General features: G+C 32.9%; 2 protein-coding genes and 1 long non-coding RNA gene across 8 annotated transcripts in view; 2 read left to right on the forward strand and 1 right to left on the reverse strand.

Moving 5' to 3' along the window:
- Positions 1-14,289, reverse strand: part of LOC127698926 (TALPID3 protein-like) — a 480,691-nt gene that overhangs the window by 411,617 nt on the left and 54,785 nt on the right. For all 5 annotated transcript variants that reach the window (XM_052202653.1, XM_052202654.1, XM_052202655.1 and 2 more), the window contains 3 exons: positions 8,388-8,527; positions 7,078-7,228; positions 3,738-3,926 (listed from right to left, as the gene is read on the reverse strand). In XM_052202653.1, the coding sequence (XP_052058613.1) occupies positions 3,738-3,926; positions 7,078-7,228; positions 8,388-8,527 (480 nt within the window). The remainder of the gene's footprint in view (positions 1-3,737; positions 3,927-7,077; positions 7,229-8,387; positions 8,528-14,289) is intronic.
- The window catches only part of LOC127699048 (uncharacterized), a 32,232-nt gene that overhangs the window by 4,533 nt on the left and 13,410 nt on the right, over positions 1-14,289 (forward strand). For both annotated transcript variants that reach the window (XR_007981045.1, XR_007981046.1), the window contains exon 2: positions 3,975-4,041. This is a non-coding gene — a long non-coding RNA (uncharacterized LOC127699048). The remainder of the gene's footprint in view (positions 1-3,974; positions 4,042-14,289) is intronic.
- On the forward strand, positions 750-2,389 carry LOC127698963 (piggyBac transposable element-derived protein 4-like). The gene has a single exon (XM_052202746.1). The coding sequence runs from the start codon at positions 801-803 to the stop codon at positions 2,130-2,132; it is 1,332 nt and encodes a 443-aa protein (XP_052058706.1). The 5' UTR covers positions 750-800; the 3' UTR covers positions 2,133-2,389.

Consider the following 14,289-nt stretch of genomic DNA (forward strand, 5'->3'; position numbering starts at 1 on the left):
TACATATCAACGAATTCATAAAAATCTCGAGAATTTTGGCATATTAATGTAATCCTTAATTTCTTTTTTTGTGTGCTAAAAATACAAAAATTCTAACGACCTTAAATTGAACCGGAAATAGACATCGTTATGGAAAATATGTCAACAATCATGGCGGAAAAATATTACACAATTTATGCAATCCGGTAAAAAGTTTGTTTTCGCTTATATTTCGTTTACTTACTTGTAAAAATAAAATTATCAACTAAGTAAGACATGTAACCTGACACTGTAGTGGTGTTTTCTGCTATTTTAATCTGTTAATTTAAGTAAAAGAAGTGATGAAAGGTAAGTCTCGTATCACCGTTGGGTCACTTGTTCAGTCAAAAAAGGTTAACAAAATGTCGTCTGATGAATCTGACGAATTTGAAGGGTTTTCTCAAGGTGAAATAGATGAAGCTGAAGCTAGATACCAGCATCAGTTACTTCAGCAGGGTTTAGGTGATGACAGTGACGGCTACATAGAATCCGGTGATTCAGACATTGATATCAATGATGATATCCCTGGACCTGCTGGTGATGCTGGTTATGTCTTTCATAATCATAATGGTTGGCATGAAAACTTTATATATCATGAACGAGGAATGCCTCACCTTTTCACACCATCTGGAATCTCAGGGCCAACTAGGATCATGCCACAAGACAAGGATCCTATAGATTTCCTTAAACTTTTCCTGACTGACATGCTAATTGAAAATTTGATAGATGAAACTGACCGCTATGCCCTTAAACAGAAAGAGCAACACCCAAATCAGAACAAAATGGCCTGGGTAAGACCTTCAGTTGCTGAGATGAACGCTTTTCTTGGACTCTGTTTCCAAATGGGTGTTGATAGGAAACCATCTACTAAAATGTACTGGTCAACTGATCATTTTTTGCATACACCTGTATTTCCGCAAACCATGAGTCGTGACAGGTTCACACAGATAATGAGATACCTCCACTTTTCAAACTCAGAGTTAGAACCATTACCAGGTGCTGAAAATTATGACCCCTTGTTTAAAGTCAAACCATTGGTAAATCACTTCAATGCCTGCTTCAACCAGGAGTATAACCCTAAAAGAAATGTCACTATAGACGAGAGTATGATTCCGTTTAAAGGTAGAGTTCAGTTTCGACAATACATGCCAGCAAAGCCACATAAATGGGGAGTGAAGGTGTGGATGCTAGCTGAGTCTCAAAGTAGCTACATACAGTTCGTAGACATATATCCAGGGAGACGTGCAACTCCTCAATTACACCTCGCCAGTAATGTTGTCAAAAGGTGTCTACAGGGAGCACAACTAGAGGGTAAAGGGTACCATGTGTATACTGATAATTATTTTTCAAGTCCAGAGCTTTTTGTAGATTTATTTGAAAATTATGGTACAGCAGCGTGTGGAACAGTCCGAATAAACCGTAGGGGACTACCCGTTGATATAATTTGTAAACGACCAGAAGGCATAAATCAATGTGGGGATATGAAGTTCCGCCAAAAAGGATGTCTTGTAGCTTCAGCTTGGAAAGATAAAAAAATTGTAAATGTCTTGTCAACTATTCATGACAACAGTACATCTGAAGTGCAGAGACTAGTCAATACAGATGGCAATTTCTCTAGGCAAAACTTTGTTTGTCCAAAAATGGTTGCAGATTATACTAGTAATATGGGAGGTGTGGACCGTGCCGACCAGTATATCCAATATTACTGCTACAATCACAAAAAAATCAAATGGAGTAAGAGGGTTTTCTTTGTACTACTGGAAATGGCAAAATTTAATGCTTTTAAACTGTTTATCATGAGCAAAAACCATCCATCTTCAATGACATTCCTTGACTTTTCTTTAAATATTGCAAAAGGATTAGTCGCAGGCTATTCATCTGACATCCGCAGGGGAAGACCATCACAAGTTCCACTTGAAAACAGACTTGTTCAGAGACATATGCCATCTAGTTTCAACAAGAAGTCAAAATGCCATTTATGCTACATGAGGACAAAAAATGGAAATCAGGAGACGGTTAAACAAACCAAATTTGGCTGTAATGATTGTGGAAAACATCTGTGCCTGCCTGAATGCTTTACCAAATTCCACACTGTAAGGAATTGTTACAACTGATCAAGGAAGTGGATAGAACTGTTTTGTTAATGTTGACTGTTACTTTTAAGCTGTTTAGACGTCTGTTAAAGTTTTAATTGTTGACTAGTTGTTTTAAAAAAAAACTGAACATTTACCACATATAAACAATCCTTATACCCGATATCAATTCATGCAGGCAGGCCAGTGTTGACATTCAAGCTAGAGGATTTATCTGTAAATTTTTGTAAGTTATATATGTTACATTTTAAACATATATTTTTGTAAAAAATCATATGAACTGGCAGAATAGTTTTAGTTAAAAAAAAATTCTAGACAGAAACTTTGAAGTATGAACATGAAAAAAATATGAATTTAAAAAGATGCCAAAAATTTTATAAACTATTAAAAAAAAAAATTCAACATTAAAACTTTTTCTCATCTTGATCTTGATCTTGAACTATTAATTATGAATGTGATCCAGTCTTTTAATGCATCCACGTTTATACAATAAATTTTCATCAAGTGAAAAAAAATCATAGATCTGTATAATTATCTCATACAGCATGTACAGTACATATAGGAATTTACTGAAGTATAACAAATGGTTTGTGTGAAGTAAATTAATTTGCTGAACCAAATGGGGATGAAAATGATAAAATACTGCAACATTTTATTGTTTGTCTCGATAAAATATTTTGGTTTTAATTTTGCTTGCAATTTTGACGGATTTTGTTAGTTTCCAAATTCAAACTCTTGTTTATAGTAGGATTAATGTTCCTGATTTTGTTGGAGTTGTCTCTCTTCTTTAACCATGTAAACAATATGGCGGTCGCAATTTTCTCGTAAACGACAGACACTTTATTAAGCATTTTTTTGTCTGGAAGACATCGATTGGAATACTTTTTACGGATAAGGAACTTGAGTAGTATGACTGTTATTCGTTTGCATGACACTTGTTTGAAGTAAAATTGGTTCAAACGTAATTTAAGCGCATTTAAACAGTACCGAGGTTGAAAAAATTCCGTACGCAAATTTTCAACGGGAAAGTAGAATAATTTTGCTTTAAATCGCAGTCAATCAACAAAATGGCATTTACCCCCCTTGGAGAACAAACTTTTCTTTCACCACGTGGCTTATGAACGACCAATTTACTGTCGTTTGCTGAAATTCGACGATTTCCGTAATCACAATTTTTTTCTGTGGAACCTTGCAAAATGAAACCCGGTCGGGGAATTAGCTCGAGGAAATAAACTTCGGCCACCAAATCCCGCGAAAAAAAATTAATTCAGGAGCGAAAGTGTTAATATGATAAACTGACCTAATCCCAAACTTTTTTAAACATGTAAACCATGAAAAAGTTTCCAAGTTAAAAGGATTATGATTGAGGGGATTCCACAAATTATCTCCATTGAAATAGGATGTGCCAATGTCAATACAAGTTCATACAAGATATCATTGATTTACCATTAGTGGTTCAATCAAATTAACCTAATCATAAAACTTAAACAATTCTCGATTCCTCAATTGTCAATGTAGGCAACAGCATGATTATATCACACTTCAGCAATAAAAAGCGAAAAAAAAAAAATCATGTCAAATTTGTTTAATTTCAGTACGGACCCAGTAGACAATTGCAAAAAATACCTGTAATTCAGCTTGATGTTCTTGTAATTTTTCTAAATGTTGAATTCTTTGTTCAGTGAGTGATGTCACTTGCCTCTCAAGTTCTTTCACTCTGTCATCTTCTACACTTGTATTTACTTTCCTACTATTCTGTATTTCAGCAATTTTTGATAACATATCTTTCATTCTATTTTCAAGTTCTTGTTGTGCCTGTATAGTATACCAATAAAATATATTAATGAATACAATTCTTTTCAGCTTACATGCATGGCAATATAAATATCAAAACAGTGTCTTTCAACAACTGTAAATCTTTTGTTTTAAGGTAAGAAGTGTGTTAATGGTCAATCTTTAGAATTTTAATTTAAATTGGGCATATAACTATAGTATGTAAATTACATTTAAATATAAAAACAGGAATATGCGGCCAGTTGACAATGTGCCCAACTCACACTATCACATTTCAAAGTTCAATGAAAATGGGAAATCTGGATCCACCCTAATTTGGCATATATATTTTTAAAAGTTCACATCATAATGAACATGTGTACTAAGTTTCAATTCAATTTGACCAAACTTCAAGTTAAACTACCTTAAACCAAAACTTAACTTGATTCTGGACAGACAGACAAAGGGATGAATGGATAGACTAATGGACATTCGGACACACAGATCACAAAACATAATGCTTCCCCACTATCATAAGCAGGGCATAAAAATTTGTATTCAACTTTTGTTTTATGTTACTTTATATATACAGTTGGGTGTAAAAATAGGGCATGTAAATCTAAAATTTTGGGAAAGGGTTCTGTGGAATCATGTTTTGCCTACTATTTCTGATGTCAGATGTTAAACTGTATTATTATACTTCATGTCAAAATGCCAGATTTTGATTGGCCTCTCGTGCAGACCAATCAAAAATCGATAATTTAAAGGACAATGAATAAATTAAAGACAATACTCAAGGTCTACATTTTGACCTCAGAAGAACTTTTTCATAGACTATCAAAATAAAATAGCTGAGAGGGTGATAGAGCAGATTGGTACCCCTCGAAAATGCATTGTCAACCTCGGCTTCGCCTCAGTTGACAATGTTTTCTCGGGGAAACAATCTGCTCTATTACCCTCTAAGCTATGTGCTATTTATATATTATTATACTTCACGTTAAAATGCCATATTTTGATTGGCTAATACGAGGGTGTTAATTTACTCTATTACCCTTCATGGAGACGCTTGATCAAGTGTGCGCTTTATTAAATACGACTCTATCCTATGGCAAATACTCTATTACCCTTCACGGAGACGCTTGATCAAGTGTGTGCTTTATTAAATACGACTCTATCCTATGGCAAATACTCTATTACCCTTCACGGAGACTCTTGATCAAGTGTGCGCTTTATTAAATACGAATGGTTATGTACAAGACGTCATAGTTTATTACTTTGAATTTGAAATTTAATCGACAGTAATGACATTCAGTATAATAAATTAAATAACACATATCTGAGAGGGTGATAGAGCAGATTGTTACCCCTCGAAAAGACATTGTCAACCTTGGCTTCGCCTCAGTTGACAATGTTTTCTCGGGATAACAATCTGCTCTATCACCCTCTCAGCTATGTGTTATTTATATAATGTTGACTACCAAGTACTTAGTCTATTTATCAGTAAAATGCAGAAAAATTTTTAAATCAAAGAACCTTTGTGAGCACGCTCAAACCCTACATCCTCCTAGAAAAAAAATTGAATTATAATTTCCTGTTGATATGCACATGTACATGGTATGTCCTTATTATCTACAAAGTTTCATGAAATTCTGCTGTGTGGTTTCAGAGGAGTTGTGATGACAAACTGTTGCAGTAGTATATTTATAATTCTAAGTTCAAAGGGGTATAACTCATAGAAATAAACAGCTGCGCCATAAGCGCATGATACGCCCGTCGACTTGTGTGTTAATTTTTATGCAATAATCATAAATAGTTTCTGACATACGGCACAACATGCGAAAACCCCCCTTTTTTTTACAAAAAAACTCAATATCTCTAAAACAAAATTTTGAATCAAAACCAAAAAGTATACAGATATTTAGATTAATATAACTAAGAAGTGTGTAAAATTTTCAGCGATAATCATAAATCGTTTTTGAGATACAGCGCGACATGTGAAAACCCCCTTTTTAAAAAAAAAAAAAAAATATCTCTAAAATAAAATTTTGAATCAAAACCAAAAAGTAAACAGATCTTAAGATTAATATAACTAAGAAGTGTGTAAAATTTTAAACAATAATCATAAATCGTTTTTGAGATATGGCGCGACATGTGAAAAACCCCTCCCCCTTTTTTTACAAAATACTCAATAACTCAAAAATAAAAATTTTGAATCATCACCAAAAAGTATACAGATCTTAAGATTAATATAACTAAGATGTGTGTAAAGTTTTAAGCAATAATCATAAATTGTTTTTGAGACACGGCGCGACATGTGAAAAAAAACACACACCTGTTTTAGTTACTAAGTCCCGTAACTCAAAAAGTTTTAATCTTATTTTCACCAAAAAGTATACAGATCGTTTGACCATCATAAGAAACAACTATGTCAAGTTTCAAGAAATTTGAATAAGTCGTTCTCAAGTTACGGTGCGACATGTTTACGCTGGACAGACAGACAGACGACATTTGTATACCATAATACGTCCCGTCAAAATTTTGACGGGCGTATAAAAAAATTGAATCATAATTTCCTGTCGATATGCACATCTACATAGTATGTTCTAATCATCTATAAAGTTTCATGAACTTCTGTTGTGTGGTTTCAGAGGATTTGTGATGACAAACTGTTGCACACAAGGTATATTTAAAGTCTAAGTTAAAAGGAGCATTTACTCATAGTAAAAAAAACTCAATCATAATTTCCTGTCGATATGCACATCTCCATAGTATGTCTTTATTATCTACAAAGTTTCATGAAATTCTGTTGTGTGGTTTCAGAGGAGTTGCGATGACAAGAACAGGACTGACGGACAGACGACTGAAGGGTCAAAAATATAATACCCTATGCAACTTTGCAGCCATAAATCAATCAATCATTAATGACCAATAAATGACTAATATTTTTGGTAAATCCTAATAACGATTATTTTGTATTTTGAGAAAAATAAATAACACCATTCTGGAAAAGAGAAATTCTGAGTACCGGTAATAACAACGCATTTATTTCTATTCACTAACACAGTTTTCAATTGAAAGATTTGAGGATTCAATTTGATATGCATTTCTAATTTTGAACAAGTATAAGTTGCATTTGGGCAAATAAAAAAGGCAAAAATATGTTCTCAGTTTGAAAAAAGATATATATAGTTACTTTAAGAAAAGGTGCTGTAGCAGCCATTGCCACACTTGCTGCTACTGAAGCGGTTACTGTGTCAGTCTGGTTTGTCTCTGTTGAATCTGTACCCTTATGTTTAACAAACTTTGGTTGGATAACTCTTTTCACAGGTCCAGAATTTTCATGTCTACAAAATATGAATAACAATGACAATGGATCATGCTTTTCTTAGACTGCTTATGATGTCTTTACACTAAAAAAAGGTTGGAGATATACTGAATTACTTTTTAGTCTTGGTGAACATAATCTTTATCAAGCCTGTAAATTTACATAAAACCAAATACTTATCAATACTTTAAATAAAGTTATTCTAAAAGGTTACAAATTTATCACAGTAATTAGATCTTTGAATATTGATTTTATCGGTATAAATATTGATATTGTTTTTAATTAATTAAAACCCAACTAAATATAGCTGCTATGCATTAATCTACATTCATGGTTCTACATTCTGTCGATACTTAAAGTTTGGCATTGCACAAGATCATAGTTATCATTGGCTTCAAACTAGCTTTCAGGCACTGTGGAGCACTCTTAGATCTGTACTTTGTGTGGTTAGTGTTTTTGTTAGTTGTTTTTGTGCTTTGTATCTATCTGATGATTTTTTGAAAGCCCTTTTCAACTGATTTTTATAGTTTGCTCTTACATTGTCCCAGGTTAGGGAGAGTGTCAGGCATACTCAAATATGTTTAACCATGCAACATTCTATATGTGCCTGTCCTATGTCAGGAGCCTTTAATTCAGTAGTTGTCTTTTGTTGCTGTATGTTATATTTATTATTTGTAGATTGTTCTTGTGATGTGCTGTCCTCCACTGGTTGTTGCTTGTTGCTGTATATCATATTTATTTACGTTTATTGTTTTGTACGTAGATCAGGCAGTTTGTTTTCTCAACACATTTTTTAAACTAAATACCCCAGTCAATAATGATTATGGCTAAGTTTAATTAAATTTTACTAAGCAACTTCAGGAAAAGATTTTTTGTAAAAGTTAATGGATGACGACACAGACCACGGAAAACGACAGATAGTGGACCCTAAATGATGGGAAAGCTCACATGTCCTTTTGTAACAGGTGAGCTAAAATAAATTTTCCCACAATGCAAAGTACAGTCAATCTCACCACTTTTTGTCAAAGACTGGATATCTCTGGCGAAAAAGTTCTTTATTTAAATGTATTTATATTAGAAAGGTACTGAAGCCCTGTCATACAAATTTCATCTGCAAGACAAAATTGGTACCATTTACAGGTAGTGTTTTTTCCAAGTGTCTAACCTATAGAATGTACCTTTTAGCAAGAGCTTCTTTGATTTTCTCTCTATCAAACACTGCTGACTGAGAAATTTGTACATCAGATGATAGTTTCTTTCTGTCTTGTAATTCCATTCCTTCTACTGGGGCACCTTGTCTTAGTAGGTGATTAGATACCTGTAAATATAGAAGCAAGGTTATCAAACTTTTAAACATCTACGCTAACGTATAGATTTATTATAATCATTGAATATTACCAGCTAGGATTTCCATCTCATTTATGTCTACCCTAAATCTCCATAGTCTACAGACAAACAACACAAAATTGATACCATAAAATGAACATATCAATAATAGCCACATCAGTTACAGGAGTCACCATAATAAACAATTGTAGGGAGAAGTGACTTCTACCTGGCAGCTTATAAGACCCAACAAGGAGACTTCAGGGAGAATTGAAGTATCACATTAATGCTTTATTTATTTATGTACCGGGTATTAATTTCCTACCATCTCTACCTTCTTGTTGTTTTTAGTAGCCTTTTGCATGACAACTGTTTTAAAAGGTGTTATTTCCTTGTTTGTGGTAATATGAATTGATGAAGGAATCGAAAAATAATAGATTATAGATAATAGATAAATAGATAATAATTTTGCTGTATCTCAAATCTCAAGCGAAAGTCTGTTTTGATTTGACCACAATTGTGCTCAATACTATTAAATAAAGAGAGAACCTGTGCTTGTATGGAACACCATGACTGCCTAATGTTGAGTGGTGACAACATTATATGAAGTGGTCACAACATTATACGCAGCTGTCACAACATTATATGCAGTCATCACAACATTATATGCAGTTGTCGGAACATTATATGCAGTTGTCACAACATTATATGCAGTGGTTAAAACATTATATGCAGTTGTCACAACATTATATGCAGTGGTTATAACATTATATGCAGTGGTCACAACATTATAAGCACTGGTCACAGCATTATATGCAGTAGTGAAAGCATATGTAGTGGTCACAATATTATAGGCAGTGGTCACAACATTATAGGCAGCGTTCACAACATTATATACAGTCATCACAACATATATGCAGTCGTCACAACATTATATGCAGTTATCACAACATTATATGCAGTTGTCACAACAGTATATGTAGTTGTCGGAACATTATATGCAGTTGTCACAACATTATATGCAGTTGTCGGAACATTATATGCAGTTGTCACATCATTATATGCAGTGGTCACAACTTTATATGCAGTGGTTACAACATTATACATGTTTTGTTGATGAAGATGATGATCAGTGATAGTGATGATGATGATTGAATATGGTGATGATGGTGGTTCAAATTTGGTAAACCTCGTAAATTTTATCTGAAATTGCAGAATCTGGTCATATTTGATAATGCCCCACATGAATAAAGGACAGCTCTTGAAGTCATGTAATTTAGGCAATTTGATTAAAAAACTTTATAAGAGAAAAAATAACACCTGCTATTGTCTGAAACTTGGACAGACATTATTTTTATCAAATTAGGGGTAGTTCATTCTGAGTAAATAATGAAACTAAGAGCTGCATACATTATAGTTCTGTTTGTCCTAACTACACATGGCATAAAGTAAGTAAAATAATGAATAATAAAAATTTGTAAGGGTTCCACGGAACCCAGTGTCTGGCCCACTTTTGCTGCTAGTCACAGGCTTAACAAAAATGGGGAAAAAATTATTAAAAGTTTTCTTATAGATACTATCTTTTGATTGTAAGAAGCTTCTGTCCAAATTTGGTAAAAATCCAGAATGGTTTATGAATCTAATAAATGTTTTAAAAACTTTAACTACAGACTGTATGTAATGTTAACTGGAAGAAAAACTAAGTCCATTTATAAGTAATATACGGAAAAACAGGAAATATATTTTTACAAAATTTCCTTCTAGATACTAGCTTTTGATCATAAACAAGCTTCTGTCCAAGTTTGGTACAAATCCAGGATAGTTTAAGAAAGTTATTAAAATTTTAAAAACTTTAACCACAGAGTGAATGTAATGTTAACTGGCAGAAAAACTAAGTCCATTTATAAGTAAAATACGAATAAACAGGATTTTTTTTTTTACAAAATTTTCTTCTGGATACTATCTTATGATCTTAAACAAGCTTCTGTTCAAGTTTGGTAGAAATCCAGGATAGTTTAAGAAAGTTGTTAAAATTACAAAAACTTTAACCACAGAGTGAATATTTGTGGACGCCGCCGACGACGGACTGTAGGATCGCTACATGTATGTCTCACTTTTGTGACAAAAGTCGCAGGCTCGACAATAATAATGAAACATTAAATAGCACTTTGTTATACTATATGCCTCAACTTTATTTCTTACTGAACACTAAACCTGACATCTCGTTTATATATGCCATGTTTATCATAAATTTACATCACTTGTATCCAACTTTTGCAAGCTTTTTTTAGCACGTAGAGCAGGTTTTTTTCTAAATATGAGCAACAGCCTTAGCCAAAAAGATATAATAAATAATTAATTATATATAAAAGCATCGTATTTTACAATTTCAGATAAGTATATTTTTGGTTACAGTTGATGCTCATATCAAAATATAAACTTTCATTAGGAAATTTTACCCTTTTCCAGACCCAGTTTAATGTGTTTATTCATAGTTTTTACCTCTTTATCATCCCTTAGTCGAACAAAGTTTGGGAGTGGATATAGTGTTTTGTCTGTTTGTTTGTCTTTCTGTCACGGTTAAATTTTGCAATAAGGTCTAGATCGAAACAAACAGCGAGTTATAGAGGAATGATATTCTATTAGTGCATACATATTGGATAGTAACGAATGTCCATGAAAAAAATTGATCACCTCGACCTACATTTTACACATAATTAATTCTGGTTAAGTTTTGCATTACGATACAGAGTCTAAGCAACTATAAAAGTCAGAGTGGAATGATATCTTTTCAGTGAGCACATCTTTGATGGTAATGAAGGATCTCGAAAAAAGTTGGTCACCTGGGCCTATATTTACGCATGAATGATTCTGGTTGAATTTTGTGTTAAGGTCCAGATCAAAGCAACTACAAGTAATAGAAGGTCCGCACAAAAATTTGGTCACCTCAACCCACAGGCGCTAGGCTAGCTTTATATGTAATCAACAACAACAAAAACTCGCCACTATCGTTATTATGTCTCCCCTTCATCAAAGGAAGAACTTTTGTTTTATACTGTGAATTCTTCTCGTTGTTGTTATTGGTGTTCTAATTCTTCTCGTATACAAGCTTGTTCTGGCCAGAACTTTTTCATTTGTCATGCTAGTAATATTATGGTACTTATGAATCTATTGATGAGGTAATTAATTTGCAATGTACTGAAACAAATGTTTTATGCAATCCCCCTGAGGCCTTATCACCTGTTGATTTTAAGCTTTGTTTTTCCATTGGATTAAGTGTATTAGTTACAGCATGTTTATTTGCCTTACTAAATAATTGTTATGAATTAACTCATCTACAAGAAGTATCTAAAGGAAAGGATAATGTTTATGACTTTTCTTCAACGAAGGGTAAAAATATATTAACATAATGTCAACAGACTTGAAAAAAAGTTAGATGAAATCAAATACAATTTAATGTTCTCCGAAAATCCTCCAGATATATACTGTTGTTGTGAAACATTTTTGGACAGGAAAACCCAGGATAATTTTATACAAATTCCTGAATTTATTTTAAACCAAAAAGATAGAATATCACAGGGTGGAGGTGGTCTGGTTGCTTATTTTTCAGAAAAAGTTACATTTAATAGAAAAGCTGAATTTGAAATAAGTGACATTGAAACAATGTGGTTTGAAATTAAACCGGTTCACAAAAAATCATTTTTATTATGTTCAGTATACAGACCTCCTAGTTCATTAATTAATTGGATTGATGAATTTGAAAAAGAAATAACAACTGCCATCAATCATAATTCAGATATTATTTTAGTTGGTGATTTTAGTATAAATTTTTTGAAACTTAATAAACAACACAAAAATGGCTAAATTTATTAGAAACCTATAATCTCAACCAGATAATCCAAGAAGCAACAAGAGTTACACCTGATTCTAGTACACTAATTGATCATGTTTATGTCACCAATAAGGATTTAATACTAGAATCACACGTTGCTTAATTCTCAATAAGTGATCATTATCCAGTATGTTTAACTAGAAAAGAAAAAAATGCCACCTATATTAAATAAATGTGGATAGTGTCCACATGTGGACACAGATGATGCCCCCGCTTGCATATCATATAGTTATAAAGGGACATAACTGAAGAACGGAAAAAGTGACGCTACCCAAATTTGAACTTGATCTGAGTTTTGTTGTTATAAGCATTGTGTGTAAGTCTCATAACATATGGTTGAGGCTAACTAAAGTAGAGAACAGAAACTAAAAATTCAGCAATTTTTCTATTTGTAAACACGCATAACTCTAAAACCGTTGTGTATAAGTTTTATAACATTTGGTTGAGACAAACTAAAGTTAGAGAACAGAAACGAAAAATTCGGCAATTTTTATGTTTATAAAGGGACATAACTCAAGAATGGTAAAAGTGTCGCCACCAAATTTCATACTTAATCTGTTTTATGTAGTAATAAGCATTGTGTATAAGTTTCATAACATTTGGTTGAGGCAAACTAAAGTAAGAAAACGGAAACAAAAAAATTGTACTTGATCTTAGTTTTGTGGTAATGAATATTGTGTATAGGTTTCATAATGTTTGGTTGGGGCAAACTTAAGTTACAGAATGGAAACTAAAAATTTTGCAATCTTTCGATTTATAAAGGGGCATTGCTCAATAATGGTTAAAGTGACACTACCCAAATTCAACTTGATCTGTGTTTAATCAGTGGAAGTAAAAATTAAACATTGCGTTGTATAAAGCATTGATTGTAGTTGACTCAACTATAATCATGGACAAAGGAAGATAACTCCAAATTTAAAAATTACTTGATATTTAGAAGAAAATAAAAATTTTGCAATTTTTCCATTTATAAAGGGGCATAACTCTAGAACGGTTAAAGTGACGCCACCAAAATACAAACTTGATCTGTGTTTTGTGGTAATAAGCATTGTGTATAAGTTTCATAACATTTGGTTGAGGCAAACTTAAGTTAGAGAACAGAAACTAAATATTTTGCAATTTTTCCATTTACAAAGGGGCATAACTCTAGAACGGTTAAAGTGACGCCACCAAAATACAAACTTGATCTGTGTTTTGTGGTTATAAGCATTGTGTATAAGTTTCATAACATTTGGCTGAGGCAAACTTAAGTTAGAGAACAGAAACTAAATATTTTGCAATTTTTCCATTTACAAAGGGGCATAACTCTAGAACGGTTAAAGTGACGCCACCAAAATTCAAACTTGATCTGTGTTTTGTGGTAATAAGCATTGTGTATAAGTTTCATAACACTTGGTTGAGGCAAACTAAAGTTAGAGAACGGAAACCAATTTTGGGACGTACGGACGGATGTACGTACGTACGTACAGACGGACAAGGGTAAAACTTAATGCCCCCACCGCTACGGCGGGGGCATAAAAAGATATTCATACTACCATTTCTTACAGAAACTTTAAAAAATTCAATGAGACAAATTTTCCAAGTGACTTAGCTACTGCACCTTTTGATAAAATTGAACATGAAAGTCACCCAAATACATGTATTCAGATGTGGTATGACATATTTAATGGAGTTCTAGATAGACATGCACCGATTGTTACTAAAAGAGTAAAAAGAGGCAGACAAACTGAATGATTCAATAATGAAATTATATATGCCAGGAAAATGAGAGAGAAATACCATAGACTAGGAATGTGGTCTGAGTTCAAATTTTGGCGAAACAGGACAAAACACATAATTGATGAATCTAAAAGAAATTTTTA

The sequence above is a fragment of the Mytilus californianus genome, unplaced genomic scaffold (genome assembly GCF_021869535.1).
Source record: "Mytilus californianus isolate M0D057914Y unplaced genomic scaffold, xbMytCali1.0.p SCAF_4, whole genome shotgun sequence".
NCBI classification, from domain to species: domain Eukaryota; kingdom Metazoa; phylum Mollusca; class Bivalvia; order Mytilida; family Mytilidae; genus Mytilus; species Mytilus californianus.